At 44.7% G+C, this 18,698-nt stretch overlaps 7 protein-coding genes across 7 annotated transcripts; 3 read left to right on the top strand and 4 right to left on the bottom strand.

Moving 5' to 3' along the window:
- Positions 1 to 22: 22 nt before the first annotated feature.
- On the bottom strand, positions 23 to 1,355 carry SERLADRAFT_448738 (uncharacterized protein; the record flags this gene model as incomplete). Its single annotated transcript, XM_007317874.1, has 2 exons — positions 23 to 1,267; positions 1,329 to 1,355. One exon carries the CDS (start codon positions 1,258 to 1,260, stop codon positions 256 to 258), a length of 1,005 nt encoding a protein of 334 aa, XP_007317936.1.
- On the top strand, positions 1,334 to 2,385 carry SERLADRAFT_388329 (uncharacterized protein; the record flags this gene model as incomplete). Its single annotated transcript, XM_007317873.1, has 4 exons — positions 1,334 to 2,026; positions 2,102 to 2,112; positions 2,172 to 2,284; positions 2,342 to 2,385. The coding sequence occupies one exon, from the start codon at positions 1,530 to 1,532 to the stop codon at positions 1,704 to 1,706; it is 177 nt and encodes a 58-aa protein (XP_007317935.1).
- A 1,308-nt stretch (positions 2,386 to 3,693) lies between these two features.
- On the bottom strand, positions 3,694 to 4,787 carry SERLADRAFT_466483 (uncharacterized protein; the record flags this gene model as incomplete). The annotated part of the gene is made up of 3 exons (XM_007317872.1): positions 3,694 to 4,356; positions 4,413 to 4,543; positions 4,603 to 4,787. 3 exons carry the CDS (start codon positions 4,666 to 4,668, stop codon positions 3,993 to 3,995), a joined length of 561 nt encoding a protein of 186 aa, XP_007317934.1.
- Positions 4,788 to 5,128: 341 nt separating this feature from the next.
- SERLADRAFT_415234 (uncharacterized protein) lies at positions 5,129 to 7,637 on the bottom strand (the record flags this gene model as incomplete). The annotated part of the gene is made up of 10 exons (XM_007317871.1): positions 5,129 to 5,491; positions 5,547 to 5,578; positions 5,683 to 5,929; positions 5,986 to 6,029; positions 6,086 to 6,264; positions 6,331 to 6,413; positions 6,471 to 6,886; positions 6,950 to 7,213; positions 7,281 to 7,442; positions 7,498 to 7,637. The coding sequence occupies 7 exons, from the start codon at positions 6,803 to 6,805 to the stop codon at positions 5,281 to 5,283; spliced, it is 1,131 nt and encodes a 376-aa protein (XP_007317933.1).
- A 1,346-nt stretch (positions 7,638 to 8,983) lies between these two features.
- SERLADRAFT_415233 (uncharacterized protein) lies at positions 8,984 to 10,441 on the top strand (the record flags this gene model as incomplete). Its single annotated transcript, XM_007317870.1, has 4 exons — positions 8,984 to 9,394; positions 9,458 to 9,892; positions 9,950 to 10,079; positions 10,142 to 10,441. The coding sequence occupies 4 exons, from the start codon at positions 9,108 to 9,110 to the stop codon at positions 10,439 to 10,441; spliced, it is 1,152 nt and encodes a 383-aa protein (XP_007317932.1).
- A 1,611-nt stretch (positions 10,442 to 12,052) lies between these two features.
- Positions 12,053 to 13,853, bottom strand: SERLADRAFT_408061 (uncharacterized protein; the record flags this gene model as incomplete). The annotated part of the gene is made up of 9 exons (XM_007317869.1): positions 12,053 to 12,185; positions 12,238 to 12,331; positions 12,377 to 12,401; positions 13,159 to 13,219; positions 13,273 to 13,395; positions 13,437 to 13,475; positions 13,526 to 13,539; positions 13,590 to 13,612; positions 13,787 to 13,853. 9 exons carry the CDS (start codon positions 13,851 to 13,853, stop codon positions 12,053 to 12,055), a joined length of 579 nt encoding a protein of 192 aa, XP_007317931.1.
- A 1,634-nt stretch (positions 13,854 to 15,487) lies between these two features.
- On the top strand, positions 15,488 to 15,913 carry SERLADRAFT_388315 (uncharacterized protein; the record flags this gene model as incomplete). Its single annotated transcript, XM_007317868.1, has 1 exon — positions 15,488 to 15,913. One exon carries the CDS (start codon positions 15,491 to 15,493, stop codon positions 15,653 to 15,655), a length of 165 nt encoding a protein of 54 aa, XP_007317930.1.
- Between the last annotated feature and the right edge of the window lie 2,785 nt (positions 15,914 to 18,698).

The following is an 18,698-nucleotide window of genomic DNA, read 5'->3' as shown; positions in this document are numbered from 1 at the left end:
TCATTGACGACAGCACAATTGGATATTATATTGGGAGCGCTGTATTGCATAAACCATAAGGTCATATCGAAACATACATGATTGCGAGATTACATGAAAAATGCAGAAAATGAACGAAACAGAATGAAACCCTTCCTAAACCCTTCCCGATCCATCGCCTAGTCAGTGCCTTGCAATAGACTGGCTGCTCCTAAAGCCTTCCTAAACTCTTCCCAAACCCTTCTAAAACCTTCTAAAACCTTTCTAAACATCGTATCAGTGCCTTGCACTAGCCTTGTCACTGCGACGGCTCCTAGTGCTCGTCGCTCTCCTCCTCCTTGCTTCTTTGATCTGCGCCTTTTCCCAATCTTCGCCATACTCTGCCGTCATCCCCTGCGCATACACCCCAGTAGCATCGTGGTATCGAATATCCCTGCCGTTAGTGCAAGCATCGATGGAACGGCCGGTGATCGAGCCGTAAACGTGAGGGTGACCAGGCATATCATTCACCTTACGAGTGCGCGTCGCTGGTGTTGCAGGGACTGTCACAGACGTGGAGCGGGGGAACGACTTTGCGGGTGATGCTTGCGGGATGTTAACGGACGCCGAGTGTTTTAACACGGAGACAGAGGGTGAGGGGCGCAGTTGGGGGCGGGGGGCTTTGGACTTTGGGTATGCGGTGGGCTGCTCTGACTGAGAGACTGTGGACCTCACATTGTGCGACTGAGTGCGAGCTCGCTGGCGACTGCTGGCGCTGGGGGAATCGCGAGGGCCTCTGGGTGCAGGAGTACGCACATAGCCTCTAGCATCTGTTCCTCTCTGAGCGAGGGAGGGGTACGCGCTGGCGGTAGGTCGAGAGAAACACGAAACAGACGACGGCTTTTGCATAGAGCGCTGCTTCCCCGCATACTGATTCTGATCAACTCCCTCATCCTCATCAACGGCGTACCCTAATTCGACGTCGCGGGTAACGGGCGAGTCGCGGCCAGAGGATGGCATAGGGGTGGCATCGGGAGTGGAAGTGGGGGGTACAGGAAAGCGGTCGATGATGTTACGGGTATAGTAGTCAGCTGGGAAATCTGGGAAATCTATGAAATCATCTGGTTGAGGACCGTTCATAACCCCTTCTACATAGACGATGTCGCTTTTCTGGAGCGGGCGCTTGCCACGATAGACGAGTCGGGGCACTTCTTCTTGCACAACGGGCCGGCCTTGGTAAGAAGAAGAGTTGTGGAATGGCATGGAGCGCGCGTGCTTAAGGGAAGCCTTCCGTGGATTCATAGGAGACCTGTAAAGAAAAACGGTTAGCATGATGATCATGAAAAGAAACAAACAAGGGAGAGACTTACTTTCCAAAGATCTTGCGGACTTGATCCATTGAGTATCAGATGAGATGATATTGAATAGAGTAGAGGTTAATGAATTTGCGTTAAATACGCGTGATGCAAAGTGATGATAGTGTTGGAAGGAAAGGAGGATGAGGGGATGAGGGATGGCTTTTATACCTTCCAGGACGTTCAGGAGTTGTGGACAAAGGCTAAATTTAAACCATGGACATGGCCACCAGAGAACTGGAGGGGGTTGTCTCACTTTCCAAGAAGCAAAGCGCAAAGAACTGTGGACATACGCAAATCACCGGAGCTGTGGATGGTGGCCACCAAGCTTTGACCCTGAAAGCACGCTCGCGCGGAGAAGCCCCGCTTCACTCACAGTATCTCCTGCGCTGAAATTCAATTTTGTAGGACGACCAGGCCTCGACAGAACAACCTCATTCTGCTTGTAAACATGCGAGTTTTCGTCGTGTTAACGGGTAATGTCGTTGAAGGATACCTTTGGACAATCACAAACGGCTCGTCTCTTGGAACACGAACGGAAAGCGTAACGAAGCCACCGTCAGCGTAACGCGTTCAGTTGGTGACATAAAGCTTAGCTTAAGGACGACATATCATTCCCGGATTGTGAATTGCAGGAGTGTGTAGGACCAGGATTCGAGGCACGATCTCGATTCCTCAGCCAGCCGGTGCCTGCTGCCTCACAAAAGATTGACCTATTCACCAAAGCCCATTCAACCGACGCGATGCAATTGCAGTTGTACTTCAACTATGCAGGAATAACAGCCTACCCTGAACGATCCTAAGTACGTTATAAACACATCGGTCAGAGACTTCTATTCGCTGTAAATGCTCACGTACGAATACATCCCACAGCCACCTTCGAGCTCTCATAGGCAGCTGCACATCTTCACGTACGACCAGGCATGTAGGGTTTGACAGGGTCTCATCCAGATCCATAGACTTGGGCCCATCTATTTCGAACACAACTTAAGCATGGCGGGTTAAACACATTGCATACAATTACTGACCTGATGTTGACAGACGGGAGAATTTTACTCACTTTCAACGTTTTGAGAATCAAGTGCGATATCAGGACGTGATGCCTCGCTTTTATAGTGTTCACTCAACAAGATTCCCGACCGCAGCTGAAAGTTTCAGATCGGAACTTAGCCTTGGGCACAGCCGATGCCCCAAGTCAATTGTCAATTCATCACTGTTTACCTTTATGGTAACTCTCACCAGATGCATTGACGTGAGCTGCTTTCGGTGAAGGTCGCTACGAAGACTAGACGCATCACAACGCCTTGCCTTGATAATGACCTCCGCCGGAGGGGCTTTACAAAAATCAGATGCTAAACCAAGAAGATTGCACTGCTGGTAAGTGCCCAACATGTATCATATGTTCCCTACGTTGCGTGAAATTAAGGGAGTGCAATCTATTTGCAGTTAATTCGAACTCGGATGAAGAAGACTGTGAAGGTTACCCCCATTCAGAGTAGCATAAGGATGGAAAATTTGAACCTGTTCAGATTTATTACCTGTTATATGAAACTGTTATCACCACAAATTTCCTCCTTGTTTCGATTAGCAAACTCTCTCAACAGAGGAGGACAAAGGATAGCCATCGATGATGTTCTTCTTCCCAGTCGCATATATGCGTCTGAATAAGACGATACGTTGGAAAAGTGACTCACGAAAATTCCTGGAGTAATGATCACCTATCGTCTTGCAGTCTCACGTTGTTTGCTGCCCTCGCATGTAGACGGAACGTGTCCTATACTGCTAAGAACATGCTGGTAAGTCTCAGACGTGAACACCGAACCTCGTGCCTATCTGATATAAAAACAGATTATACGTACCGGAAACAACGCACAGATAACGCATATTATGCCCACGCAACTTTTCACAATCATCACATCAAGTACTAGCATACAAACCCGCCCACTTTGGAAGACGCTTGCCGAGTTCGGTGGATTTCTTGATGAGACAGCAGGTTGGTTATGCATTAGTAGACCCCGAACAAAATATGAAAAGTAATGAATTATTCTGTTGAAGACGTAGCCAAGTGCAATTTGGGCCAGATGACGACGAGGGTGACCATAGTGATTTTTATGTCCTTCATGTTGTCACGACGCCAATACAGAGGTTAAACCACGATTTCATTTAAGTCCAGTGCATCGTGTAGTAGCAGCTAGTAATGAAATTTATGAAACTTGAAAAAGGAACGTCAAGACATCGAAGGCTTTGTAATTGAGTCAACATGAACTTTGTCCGACGCTTGTCCGACCTTCGGACATATCTCGGTTCTATCAGTGCCATCACCAAGGCCATCACTTTTCAAGGCAAATCACTCTGTACAGGGAACAAAATTCACATCAAGAGCATGACGAACAGCAATAATTGATTTATAGCTAGCTAGTTTATGGACTATAAGATAAATACACGGGACAGATCGTAAAAAACATAAGTCAACATCCAAAGGGTATCTTAAAATGAACGAAATTTCCTAATAAGATATGCCAGTCAGGCCAAGTCCAAAACGAAAGCAGCGATACAAGGCAGGTGTTGATACAGCTGGGCAGGAGCAAAAAAAGCGTCGTTCAAATTCGTGAAATCCATTCGTAAAGTTATCGTTTGGTCCAAGTAACTTGAAACCAAGCCTGTCAACCTGCTAGCCTTCTAGAAAGTTCTCTTCCTCCTGTAATTGCCAAAGACCCCACAAATGGAAGCGCAGAACCCAACAAGCAGCGAGACGAGAGCACCAAGTGCAAGCCAGTTGGCATTTCCCCAGTTGGCTTGTATGCCATCACCTCGCAGACGCTCGCGAACAATTCCAAAGAGTGCCATTGAGATGACCCATGCGACGAGGGTGCATAGGGTTGCTAGCGCGGCTAGGAGAGACATGAATACGGTGCCTGCTCTGTGATAAGATGCTCCGCATATGCCAAAAAGGACTGAGAGGCCTGAGAGTCCCGCTGCTACGGGATATAGGATGAGGACGTAGGTCAGGTTGTGGATGACATTCGTGTTTATTTGAGAGTTGCTGAGTTCACAGGTGATTAGCGACTAAACGAGACCAGAGGGAGAAAATCCACATACTTCGTAGGAAAATAGTATCCTACTGTTCTCTGTGAACCGGTGTAACCGAACACACCAAATTGCAGAGAGCTTCCGCCCACATTCGTATTTAGAAACGATATGCGATCCCATACAGGTGCAGAAACAGAGACCTAGAGAGTAAGATTAGATATTGTAGTGAATCGAACGAAAGACCACAAAAAAAACATACGAATATAAGAAGAACCATAGCAGCGAAGCAGAAGAAAAGGCCAGGGAGTGCACCAGTGGCAGCCATGATTAGTTTAGGGGCTCGTTAGCGTTACTGAGCTGGTGTGATGGTCAGATATAATGAGGGGAAAGACATGGAAAGGACTTGCAGGTTTTTATTTTGAGGAAGAGACTGCGCAGTTATGCAGATTGCACAGGATCAAGCCACAGCGAGAGCCTTTAAAGCAAACCAGATACTGCATATGACGTTATAGGAGTCTACTCGGACGCGAATAAATGTCTGGTTATGACGTACTTCCATCCCAGTTTGGTAAGCCGTTATTGGCAAGGCACCCCGGACCGGGTGCATCCTGTTCAGTGAGCCCCATAAGTCACGGCAATTCACACTCAGTCCATAAGTGCGGGGCATGCACAGCTCCAGCACAACAAATTAGCATAACTAGACAAATATATTGCGACTTGGTATACATACACAGACTCGACTGCGAACAATTCATACAATTTGAATTAAATGCTTCCCAGCACTGCACCCACATCAGAGGCGTTGCAATGACATGACGCCCCAAGTCATGTGTGATCCTGTGGTGCGCATTTTGTTTGCTCTTCTCGTCATCGAGCGCGTTGGATATACTAGTACACCCAGGTTCCTGAACCAGACTCGTCACCACCACACGCGGAGCTAATGGGCGTCCTCCTCTTCCAGAACAATTACGGACTTTCCAACATTTCCCCCAGTAAAGAGATCCACGAACGCTTGCCCGACCTTATCCATCCCATGGTAGACGTGCTCAAGATATTTCAGCTTGCCTGATGCGAGATCCCTTGGCACGACTTCGAGGAATTCATCGAGATACTTGTCGACCCAGTCAGTCATGATAAGACCCTCCATCCTGTAAACGCATAAGCTCTCAAAAATTTCCGACGACGACAAAATCAACGACTTACTTCACTCTGTACCGACTCAGAAGCCATAGGTTCTGCGTTAAATATAATGTCAACCAAGCCGTCATGCAGTTGGGAGCAAGAAGACACTCACGCGAATCCCGTATGCCTTCTTCATATCCGTATTATACTGACTTACCATTCCACAGAGCACAAACCGAGCCTTCTGCGCAGCATTCTCTATGGCAGCCTCAAGAGTCGCTCCTCCCACATTGTCAAAGTACACGTCAATCGGTCCATGCCGCTTCAGCTCTTCCATTGTGTTCGCCGTTTTATAGTTGAACACGTGGTCAGCGCCAAGACCTTGGACGAGCTTGACTTTCTCATCGCTCCCGCAGGACGCGATAACTTTCAGGCCTTGTGCTTTGGCAAGTTGTACGACGAAACTGCGGGAATATGAATATTAATATGTTTACGAGCCCCACCGTCGAAGAACACTTACTGGCCAACAGCTCCCGAAGCAGCGGAAACAAATAGTGTCTCTCCCTACAGCGAGATAGTTGATAAATCTGTCCAAACGACAGTATACGGAAAGAACCAACCGGCTTGGGATTAGTGATGTCTTTAAGGCCATAGTATGCCGTCTGGCCACTCATGCCTAAGATCCCGACATAGTATCGCCATGGAACGTTGTACTTGTTTTCGAGTACCTGCAGTCCCAACCCTTGCATAGCCAAAGAATTGGCGCCTATCGAAGGCACAACGATGTACTGTTGGTATGCTGCATAATTTACACCATATCAGCTCAAGACGACGGGCAATGCACATGGGAGGAAGGCGAACTCACGCATAAATCCGTATACGTGGTCTCCCACCTTTATCAACGGTGTCTCAGATCGCAGAACAACCCCTACACCGAAGCCTGTGACGCTAAACGGAGACGGTATCACCATACGAGTGGCTCAAAGAGTCATCATGAGGACGTACGTTTCTCCCAGAGGGAGGGCGGGCATATCCCCTGGCACGTCGACTGGCCTCATGCGATTGCGCATGTACGGATCCAAGCTCAAAGCGAGAGTCTTGACAAGGACTCCGCCTTGCACTGGAACGCTTTCGAGATCCATGCTTTGCGAATTGTCGACGACCAGGGTGTTGGTGTCAGGCAAGCCAACTGGGATCTCATTGAAGATGATACGAGGATTGACGAGCATAGTTAACAGTTGCGAAGTTTTTGTCTGCGATCTGTGTGATAGGTATATGTAGTTGGCTACGCTTACTTTATACGCTTTCGACGATTCGCCTGATTTGAAGGTAGTAGTCATGTCATATTATAATCGCATAAAAATTTTGTTCTTCAATCTATGAAGTTGTCTTAGCGATAAATATACGTTTGCGCGTTTCATCTGAAGAAGATCGTCAGACGGCTGGGAAACATATAGTAATGTCAAACGTAACACAAACAGTACCTCACTCCTCAGGCTCAAGACTTCGCCGCATCAATGCGGCGATTCCACCAAAATGGGTGTTAACGGCCCCGTTTGCTGGTATAAAATAACGATGACATAGTACTGGTGAGAGAAAAACAAAGTAGGGAGTGTGATTCAAAAGAATGCCGCAAGTCGGCCTAGTATCACGGTCAAAATTTTTTAGAGCTATGGGATTTTGTGGATTAGTATGGACTTGACCTAAAATTTGAGCCTATTACTTCTACAGATGGCGTTCCCTGCGTTCTTGGATGAAATCGACCGCTGTCAGCTGTCAGAGCCATACTCAGTATAATTTAGATAAGATGCTGACATTCCGGTGTGCTATAGTAGTAGCATGCATGTGAGCCGTAGATACGATCGCGATCCAAACTTTGTATCCAGATTCAGGGCTTTTTCGATCAGTAACTGAAGTTGACCCGCTTGACGTCGTAAGCGATTACAACTACAGATTCAGGATTATCGTGACCCTTCGCTGATAGATCATGTATTAGCAACAGTACTGTAGTTCTTTCGAGTTTAAAGATCACCAAAGCGAAAGCAGCGTAGTAGGGCTCCAGTCATCGTAGTGGTATTGCACTACTACTACGTGCCACAAAAGGAATTTTCCGATTTTTGCGGTCCTTGTTTCGCGGGAGCAAATGTCAAACATGGCACTATCTGACTATCTGGCACTATATTGGTGAAAATTATTATTGGACCTGGTACCATGTAGTCACAAGCATTTATGGAGCCCAGTCCTTGGGCGTACTTAAGTATTGCAATCAGTCTCTGAAATCGTTTAAAATTCGCCCATACCGTCTTGAGATAGTCTCAACAGAAATTGAACAGCACATGATTGCAATTGGTTAGTGCCCGCTCGTGAAGATTATGTATGTGACACACCCCGTTCTTGCCGCAGGTTCAGTGTTATTCCTCAACATTACCCAATCTTTGCTGACCATTTGTGCTCCAGCCAAACCCAGTTTAGATATCTATAAGCAGGCTTCACCTACTAGCCTATCGTAACCATTTTTTCGTCCCTTTGAACGTAAATGAATACAAGGCCGCATCTGCAAAATGGTCGAACTCGCTTGATAGTTTTATGGCTAAGCGCAATTCAAAAGTCTGAGCTAATCCCATTTGGGTTTCCAAAACTTCCTCCAACATACTTTTGAAGACCAATTTCGGTCAGATGAAGGTGCAATCATTCATTTTTGGGCGGTCACCTGGGGTGACAAGAAGTGCGACAAGCTTCACCTTGTCGCCGCTGGCTGGATGCATTTGCCTGCCGTGAGTTCTAGCATCAATCAAGTTCGCCCACAATCAGTGATGAGGAAGCGTACGGTTGGGACAAGACTCATCTTGAGTTTCGCTTGCATATACGTAAACATACCCCGAGACCGCGGAAATGGGTCAATATTTCCAAGTTAAAAAGAGGGGATAATAGTAACGTACGTTCGATGAGTAATATTGAACTTTGTATTGTTGGAGACATTGCGAGAGACGTCGAAAATTGAATGCGTGGTGAAAGTGGGGGTACATGATGTGCCCCATGAACGCGAATATGAAAATAAAATGCCGTTTTGAACCATTGGGCTCACTGGAGTACACGTAGACGCGAGGCAGAGCGAGGATATGAGCCAGTGCAAAATTGACAGGACATATATACTGTAGCTAGTCAACCCTGAGGCCACGTCGGTATCTTCAATCCAGAGGACCACGAATTTGAGGAGATCAAAAAGAGGATAGAGCAAAACAAGAGGGAGGTCCCGGAGTTGCCGCGGCGAAGATACGTTGGACTCCGGAATATTGAGGTGATCTCGGAGAAAGAGCTTCAAGATTTGAGCATGATTTCTAAAGGCTGAAGCACTCTAAGAGGCGAGTATCTCAACGCAAGACCCTTCATTTCTTTCTGAGGACGGTGTCCTGGTGGTGAAAGAAAAAGAGATGAGTGTGGCGGCTGTGAATGGCCGGGAGCACAGCCATGACTGATTTGGCAACTAAACACGTTCACGAGGCTGCCTTTCACCTTCTGGTTGACTCAAAAACACACCCAATGAGCGTGCCATGCATAGAACAGCACACTTACAAGCAACAGGCCACGCGCAGCACAGCGCAGCGTTCAATGGGCCTGCGCTCTTCCTCTAGCACCACTTAAATGATTCGGAAACCCCGTCTCTTGGTGTTTTCTTTCCTCTTTTTCTTGATACTCCAGCGAGTGTACGTCCTTTCAAGAAACCTAAAGCGAGCGTACACAGTTACGATGGCTTCTAACATTGCATTTCCTTCACCTGTCGGTGGTGTCCCCTTTCCTTCCGATTTCGCGCCGTCTGTCCTGTTTGCCGTGCTATATGGCTTACTCCTTCCCGTGGCGGCCTATCGAATCGCGGACAAGCGGTCTCGCACTGTCTTGCTAGTGGGATCAACTGTATTTGCCATCGAGAGGTACGTGAATTTGAATGTATGACATGCCATGCGGCTGCTCATCCGCATGTTTCGGCGAACAAGGCTCGTTATATTCTCTCTCAGAGCCGTGCAGGCCCATAGTTCTTCAAAGAGGGAGTCAATAACTATCGCAGCTTACATGCAAGTTACCATCGGTTTGGGATTCATTGGCATCATGCAAGACGTCATGAATCTCCTCCGGTGTCTTCTTGTTAACTCTACGCTGGGACCAACGAATCACCCAGATACGCCAAGTTCCTCTTCTGATATTGTTGGCTCTACTTCGTCGGTGTGGAAACCTTCACCGAGTACATCATTTCATGTTCTGGATGGTGTATTTCAGGGAGATCAGCCAAGGAGGCGAAATTTTTATCGTCGTTTCATCGACGTGACAAAGCTGACATTTCTCGTCGCAACCATCCCTGGAATTATCGGGAATGCGCATTATCGCGGAGTATTAGACAGTGCAAGTACCTCGCAAGAAGTTATGCGACTAAGGCAAGGCTATATGCTCTATGAATAGAATGTACTGTGCTAAAGTAAATCCATTTTTAGATATGTAAGCACTGCAGTCGCTTTGTTTCTCATCCTTGTCGTCGTTTCGATGACTATGTGGGCTATGAAAACGATTCCAAGAGTGAGGACAAGCCCTGCCTTGCTACTTCTCTCAATCTGTGCGCTTTTGGTAAGTTGATCATACCTTGGCAGCTTGATCGGCTATTCACTAAATGTTCATCTATGTATTAGTCTTCATCTGCCATATACCGCCTTGCAGTCATGTACAACACTACGACATCGTTAACATCCATGTCCCAGGGATCTCTCAACACTCCTTCCGAGAAAGCAGAGTTCTACATCTTCCACATGTTGAACGAATGGGTGGCTCTTGCGTTAATACTGGGTTTGAATGTAAGGGAGAGATTCGACACTGGCATGCTCGGCGACTGGCGACCTGTTGACGAAGACAGGCGAGAAAGGCAGAGGAGAGAGGAGAAGGAGCAGAAGAAGCGTGACAGGAAAGCTCAGCAGAACAATACTGTTGTTTGAGCGATTTCATCTCGGTTTTTGGGTCTTTGGAACGGTTAACGCTTACATGGAGCTGGTCTATCCACAAAATTCATGATTATTACAGACACTAATGTATACCACACAATCCTTGCCACACGAGGTAAATGATACTATAGGAATCGTACTTCGCTTCCATGCATCATGCATGTAGTTATTTAACGTTATGTTCCGGACCCTTATGCCTCGACGAGACTGGTGACCAACCTGTTCATCAACAATACTAGTATGTTGATAGCCATGGAAATTTGGTTGTTTGATACGGTACTATTTACATTATGTTGCTAGTTACTAGTACTACAACAAAATTTATAAAGGTTGTTGTGCCAGCAACGAGTAGTACTGGGGCCCTGGGGTACGGATTGTGACAAGGTCACTTTTAGGTTTGTTTGTGACTGGTAAACAATATTTATTTGTTCCTGGTACCGTAGGTTACCTAGGCTCGTCCCCAACCTGCTCGGCTAGCTCGCGCTTATCATATTTGCCGATATGAATTTGCGAGCAGGCTGGGACCGCTCGTCGCCATTTTGTGAGGAGGATGAATTCCTCACCAAAGATGAGGTGGGGACTTTGTCGTAGGGACTCAGAAGTCAGAAACAAATGTCAAAAACTTAGTATACAAAAAAGCATTTTTGTAACCAGTAGATCACTTTTTGTTAATAGTTATTTTTTGGAAAAATTTGAGGTGAGGTTGTCATCGCTGTCACTACCATTTTCTGGCAAAGTTCACTTGCAAAAAAAGTCGCAAAAATTTCCTATATTCAATGTGTTCTACGAGTTACAAAATTGCCTTTTTGTATAGTAACTTGGGGGGAAAATTTTTATGGCTTTCGAGTCCCTACGATTAAGTCCCCACCTCATCTTTGGTGAGGAATTTATCCTCCTCACAAAATGGCGATGAGCGGTCCCAGCCGTTCACTGGGTGTGCTCGAAGATAATTTCGGCTAGTAACCGAAATTAAACCCAGTGATCTGGCTGGGTACGAGCCTATAGGGAACCAGGTCTCAGAACCAGCTATTGACACTACTTTTGGCCCCAGTGATTCGTACCGACCATCCGCACTTGGCACGTGAGTGCCATCTCTTTTCATCGAACCTCATAGTACCACAGACACACATCTTTATGTGCAGGAACAGTATACACCTCTCAACACCCCATACTTCCCTTGCTTCCAATTAACACCAATGAACTTGAATGAAAATGAGTTGTCTCAAGAACACATAAACAATGCAATCAAACCATTCATCTTGCAGTGCCCCTTTGATGATCCAAGTATCATGTTGCATTTTGAAGAAGAGTGTTAGTGAGGTCCTGTAGAAACCCTTGGTTAGTTTTTTGATTGAACCAATGACGATAACCATGCCTACTTTGAGTTGTATAGTGTGCATTACTTCAACACTTGTAATTTAAAAATCATCATTATTCCAAATGTCTTGCACCTCAAGCCTTCGTACCACATTCTTACCATATAATATATACAAATGATGGTATAACTTCCGCCACGGGGCCAGGAGTGCCCGGAGAGCAATTTATTTGTATAAATTTACTATTATCAAGCCACCTTTTCCAAATTTCCTCCTGCAACCTCATTCTTCAAGATGTTTCCATACTATCGTTGGACAGACGTTGCAATCTGGACCCTTTATACTCTTGAGCCTCTACAGGCTCAACAATCGTTGTACAACCCTCTAAAAATTTGTCAGAGGTAGAATATAATGTAACAAACCTAAATGTAAAATAAATTTGTGAATATCTTACCTGTAGCGATAAAAACAGACCTGACACTACGGTCTTGACCTCCAAAAGTGCGAAAATTGAGGCAAAGAGGGCTAAATTGGGGCAGATCTTGTGCTGGGAAGGTCACAAAAGTTTCTAAAAAATGTCAACAGGTAAACCCTTATGATGCTAGGTGCTTACTGAGTTGATCAAAGCCTTGAGGCACCTGCAGATGGAAGAACGAGGAGAAATTGCAACTTCAAGACCCAAACAGGCAATCATGCATCAAGATAATCATTAAAGCCCAGTGAAAAGTTGTTCTATATAAATCTGTATAATTTGTGAAAATGATGCACCAATGCAACAAACCAACAGGTCAGCTGAATTTGGAATCAAAAATCGACGTATATAGAATTGCATCGGCCTGTATTGAATTATATAGAAATTTGGCAGTATTCACAAAATTTTTCTATATAATTTGATAGAGATTCTTCATAGCATTAAAATCATATAGAATCATATAGATGTTGTTGTAGACATATCTCAGGGTAAAAGATTGAGAATATCAATATAATTCTATTTGTTTCAATATAAAAAACACAGAGTGAGAACAATGTAAACAGCATTACAGAGGATACATGTATAATGAGCAGAATACAGATGAGGAGAAGACAGACGAGGAGTAATGAAAAATAGTGCCTATTTGGTAGCGGTATCCTGAGCTGCCTGAGAAATATATATCAGTATAGATAAGATGTTCAATTGAAGAGATATCAGTGTGTGTTGGATAGGATCGTGACATTGTTACCACATAAGTTATCTCTCCTTATCTAATCACTTGCTCTTATCTATATATTTATCTTATCCCGTCATGTGACTACTTACCAAGCACCATGCTGTAACCTCACATATATCAGTCAGCACCTCAAGGCTAACACATGTCCACACATATATAAGTAGCTACTAAAAGCCCCAAAATACACCTTGAATTCTTCATGTGTGCCCTTGGGATTTTCCTTCAGCCATTCTATACCACAGTAATTGCTGTTCAAATGAATGGTTAGTGCAAAAACCTTGAGAGTAACATGAAAACTCACTATGTGGTGAAAGCTTTTGAAGGCTGAAATACTCCAGGTCCTGGTTTTTTTGCTATATTCGTGGTAGGCTTTGAGGCAGATGAGGCAGAGGCAGAAGCACCAGCAGAAGATGAGCTGGAGAGGCTGAGTATCAGTATAGAAAATGTAGCACTGTAAATACACACCAATGTTCCTCTGTCTGGCTATACTTGATCAGGTTGGACCTGTCAAAAGTAAGCAAATATGAGTGTTAGTTTACTGTGTAGAAACTTACAAAGGATTTTCTATCTGTGAAAGAGAGTCTTAGACTTGATATAAGAATAACAAAAGAAACATACTGTTACACTGTATAGAGGATCCACTGAAGTTGAATGAGTAGAAGCAGGCGTAGAACCTCTCTCTGAATCTCCTTGATGCGATACATTAACCTCTTTGGACACCTGCTTGATTGTCCCAACCAAAATGGACCGAATTGTCGCCGGGGTAACCGGGTGCAATCCTTTGACATGATATCAATACCAACTGGGGTACGTACAACTTGCCAGGTGATTGACTTTCCAGTGAAAATCACAGTATTGCAGTTCTTCAAAGTTTGACTCCATCTGTGACCAGTAAAATTTTTGATCCCATATGAGAGCCTTGCCCTACATTTTCAGAGTGGTGCATTTCCTGTGCAAGTGACGGAATATCTTCAATGCAAATAGCCGCATTTTATGGGCATAATCCGATGACACAGGCACACCATGCTTATCCTTGATATGCGGGTATGAAATGTTCACACCCTCGGCCATCCGAGCAGGTCTATTAGCCAATAATTTTGAGCTGACTGCTTTTGTGCTGTCGATGTTGAGAACTGCTGTTAGAAAACCACACACAAAACAAACTAACACACAATCCTCCCAGATTCCACGGAACTTGTTTATGGGCTTTGCCTCCTAGAACAGTGGAGTGGTCTGGTTGTTCGTGGGGTGGTACATATAATGATCCTTCAAAGTAAAACCCAGAGATGTATGGGTGTGGGTTTTGAGGAGGAGGGATAGTTGAATTTATAGAAGATAGGGACTTAGTGACGAGTATAGATGAGCACTACCTTGCTAATTGTAGCACAAGGTAGGTTTGAGAATGATGAGATAACGAAGTTCCCAGTGATAGCAGGCTCCTGACGCACAAACTGTAGTGCTCAGAAGGACTCTAATCAAAAGGGATGACAATCACTTTTAAAAAGTGACGAGTGATGATGACAGCAGTTAACAGTGGTAGAAGTGGGAAGTGTTGTGACCACACTGGGTCACAAGTAGCAGAGTAGTGAACTTGAGAGTAAACAGGAAGTCTGGATTGGAGTTCTTGTTGTTGTTTTTACAAGGTAAAATACAGGGGTTTATATAGTAAGAGAAAAGTAGGCTATGCACAGTATAGCTGTGCAAAAAGAATGAGAAAGAACATGAAGGAAGGAATGTATGCTGACGAATCCTGCGTAGGTAGTACAGGATAAGATTGTCAAAAAAGGAAAAGAAAGAGATAGAACAATGAATGCTGTGAGTAATGTCACAGGTTTGTACAGCCATAAAGTAAAGTCCAATAGCAAAAAGAGAGCAGGAAAATCATGATGTCATGGGAAGATGCAGTAAAAAAAGGGCAAGGCAAAACACTATCAGTATCAACACAGTTCCTTTATTGTCAGTCAGGCATTCTAAAAAATATGTGTCCATAAAAATGATTCAAAAATCAAAAATAATCGCACTGTAAATGAATGTTCTGCTGAAGAAAAAGAAACTGGAGCCACCGGTCCACCACCTAGTCCAAATCCGACAGTTCCATGGCCTTACCAATGGACTGGTTGCGTTGGACCACCTGATCAAACGAGGGAGGGAGAGGAGTAGTTCCAATTTGGAACAAGTGAGTCCCAGGCAGCGTGTGGTAGGTGTAGCTGTAGCGAAGACGATGGACAAAAGATAAGTGTACCCAAGTGAATGGGACAGCGATGAACATGGGCGACACAAGGGGATGAACCTTCTCCAGCTCAAAAACTACCCACCCACGCTCCAACCAGGCAAGGCGAGCGACCGATGTTTTGATAGTATATGATGGCAGATCGATGTCATGAAGATGGACCTGTTGCCCTATTTGGACTGGCCGCCGGGGCTTTGCTGATATCAGCAGTGGCACGTGGTAGTCAACGGATCGGCGACGGAAGCGGATAGGAAGTGGTGACATCAGAAATGGTGGGGGTGCAAATAAGATGAGGAGGAGGAGGGTGGAGGTGACGAAAAAGTGGATTAGAATGGGGATCCAGAAACGACCGTCAGGTGAGAATAAAAAGGAGAGGAAGGGGCCCATGGTGGGGCTAGGCAAAGGAAGGGGAGTAAGGGAAACGACAAAAGCGAGGGCGCAATGCAATGTGTAGCCAGTGGCGACGCGAAAATTTGCCGAAATGCCGAAATGCGGAAAGTACTGGATGGAAAAGCAAAGGTGAGCGTGACTGGATTGCCTAATAGAGGTGGTGCTGATCAGCCACAAGTTCGAAAAGGGCAATATTAATTACTATTCCACGTGGCACTGTGCCTGTGTGGCGCAAAGGCGAGTCTTTTTGAATATTCGCTTCGTTATTGACACCTGTCCATGCTACCAATCAACTTTGGTGCATGACAGCGCCATAAATTGGTTCCGCAATTGGTTCCGCAATCACGGTAAAACCCTTCTTGACCTTCTTTGAAATGTTGTATTGGCTCCGGTACCAAAACTTTATCATGGGGTAATCTTCGGGTTTCAAAACTTCAAGATTCTTTGTTTTTGCAGACTCAGATGAGTCTATAGAGAATTCATCAACGTCCATTTTAGTTGGAGCAGATGTTTTCCTATAAATAAACCAAGCAATACAGCCGCTCCATCAGTAAAATCAAAAACATAAATATGCGTGGTAAAATACTCTAAGATCATCATCTCGAGCTCTTTGATTTGACCCATTACAGTATTGTAACCAATCCCATCATAGGGCCTATCTATATTTGGTGATAGCTCCGGTGATAACAAACATATTGTCAACAGTTGCTGCATTGCCTATTGCATTCACAAATGACCAGGTAGTTTGAATGTCTTGAAGTTTGGTTGTATTAACAAAATTGTTGATTTCCTGATCGTCAAGACCTCGTGTGGTGGGGGGGAGATTGTCGTGTTGTTCTGGGGAAGATGCTCTTGACAATGGTTTTTGATGCAGGTCAGGTAGGAGACCCGGCTTGTACAGGTGAGTTTGAACTGTAGAATAGAAATCATTATCACAACACAATGGGATCCGCACCCGTGTACAGTGATTCTGGACCTTCTGGGCATGCAACCAATCAGTATGCTTTCCAAGTACGCCTTGGTAGCTTAGTTGGTAAAGCACCAGACCATGAAAGCTGGAGTCCCAGGTTCAAGCCCTGGCCAATGCATGTTTTCTCATACTATAAACAAATGTCATAATTTGTCAATCATAATGTACTTACCTCATTTTGCTCCATATCTGTGACTTCACAAGGTTGAATTGAGTCTTCACGCAACTTGGAACTTGAGGAACTTGAGAGTCCTTCTGGTATCTTTCGTCTTAGCTGATGTTCTTCATCTTGCAGATTAATGGGAACATCAGGGTTTCTGCAATAAGGTGCATGTCAATACCATGTTCATTCAGAGACAAGTCTAGCTCCTTTGCAGCATTCTTCACAATCACACAAGTGTTGTTGTTTTTGGGAAGAATTGGCTTGCATTGTTGTAGTTACTAGTACAATTAACTATCTGTAGTTGCAAGTGAGTTTGTGTACCGAGTTGAGGATATTGGATGAGCTAACCTAATACATGTACTGAGTTTTGCTTCGAGTTGCAACAATCTCAGTAACATTGAGTTCAGTTATGCGTTGAACACAATGATCTCGATGATGATTGTGCTCTGGACTGATCTTGACACATGTGAGGCTGTTTTTTGGATCTTACCAAACATGTTTGCCAATTTTGATATGGATTTATACATAATTGTATAGAACAACTTTTCACTGGGATTGAAGCCCCATAGCTCCGCTTTGGCAGGCTTGGCGTCACACACAATGATTATTTGGTGATCCCATCAAGCTCACTCCTCTCAAGCTCACTGTCGTCAATTCTCTTGCTACCAATGCCCCCCATTCAAAACAGAAGGCAACTTCATAGGGCCTTATCTTCCCACTGTGATTCATCTTCTCACCAACAGCCCAATTAACTACAACTCAATGGTAAGAAGGGAAGTGTACAACCTATCAAAGGAGGGAGGTTGTCTTCACTAATGTTGGTATACACTAGGAGAGGACTTGCTGAGTCCTTCCCCATGTATTGCTCCAGTATATATACTACAATACATGAGGTCATGTGATCAGTCACATGATTTGGAAAATGAAAAGTAAAAGTACAGAAAAGTGAAGCGTAAAATAGGTGCTGGTATATTAATTGTAACATTACAATACACAATTTTTGAACTTATATCTTTCTTTCTCCACTTCAACTTTTTTTTTCTCTTAGCTTCCACACACTCATGCCATGTGGGACTTTCCTTTTGTTCAAACTCCACTTTCTGCACTGCTTTTCTTTATTTTTAGATACAACTCTCTCACGCAGTGGAGCTGGTCACATGGGCTGCACCCTATGACATCATCAGTCACTGCTTTCATCAACTGTATAGTACATAAGTACAAACACCCTGTATTAGTATATAAAACCCAATAGATCCAGGAGACTCCTCAGTAAGTCCTCCTATTGTTTACCCTGGAGCTTGTAACAGTAATAGAATGTATTCTGCAGTTGGTAGCAGCATCCCCCCCAGGTTTATATTTGCAGAAACAATAATTGATCCAGAATCATGTGATGTTCACCCTGACATTTTATGAATTTGCCAAATATCATTTTTATATACAATCTTCCACTAACAAATTTCAAGGCTAACCACATCAGAAAATGGATGGACTAATAATTTCCTTTGCACCAAGTGGTTTAGAAAAATGTTTATTCCATAGACTTGCGCTCAGAACAAAACTGGCAAGCCTATCCTCCTTATCTGCAGCAGCCACAGGTCTTACATGGCTGTGAACATGATTGAACTCATGGTGGAGAATCAAATCCACCTGCTCTGTCTTCCTCTGCACACCACCCACCACCTCCAACCTATGCAAAAGGCTTGGTACAAGCGCTGCAAGTTGTGCACAGTAAGGACAGGCAAGGAAATTTGTTGACACCATGTTGTCAAAGAATACTGGGAGGCACGCAAAGGAGTATTTGTAGCTAGCACTATTCTGCAGGCATAGCGCCAAAGTGCATTCTGTCCCCTTAATCCTGGTTTATTCACTGCGGCTGACTATGCACCAAGCATTTTGACTTTGACAGCCAACTATGCCCCACTATTGTACCTGGACATTTCCCCTGATGGGCTGGAGGGGATGGTGCCTCGTTGG

This window comes from Serpula lacrymans (assembly GCF_000218685.1).
Source record: "Serpula lacrymans var. lacrymans S7.9 unplaced genomic scaffold SERLAscaffold_6, whole genome shotgun sequence".
Classification (NCBI taxonomy): Eukaryota; Fungi; Basidiomycota; class Agaricomycetes; order Boletales; family Serpulaceae; genus Serpula; species Serpula lacrymans.
This window is presented reverse-complemented; position numbering and strand designations above follow the sequence as displayed.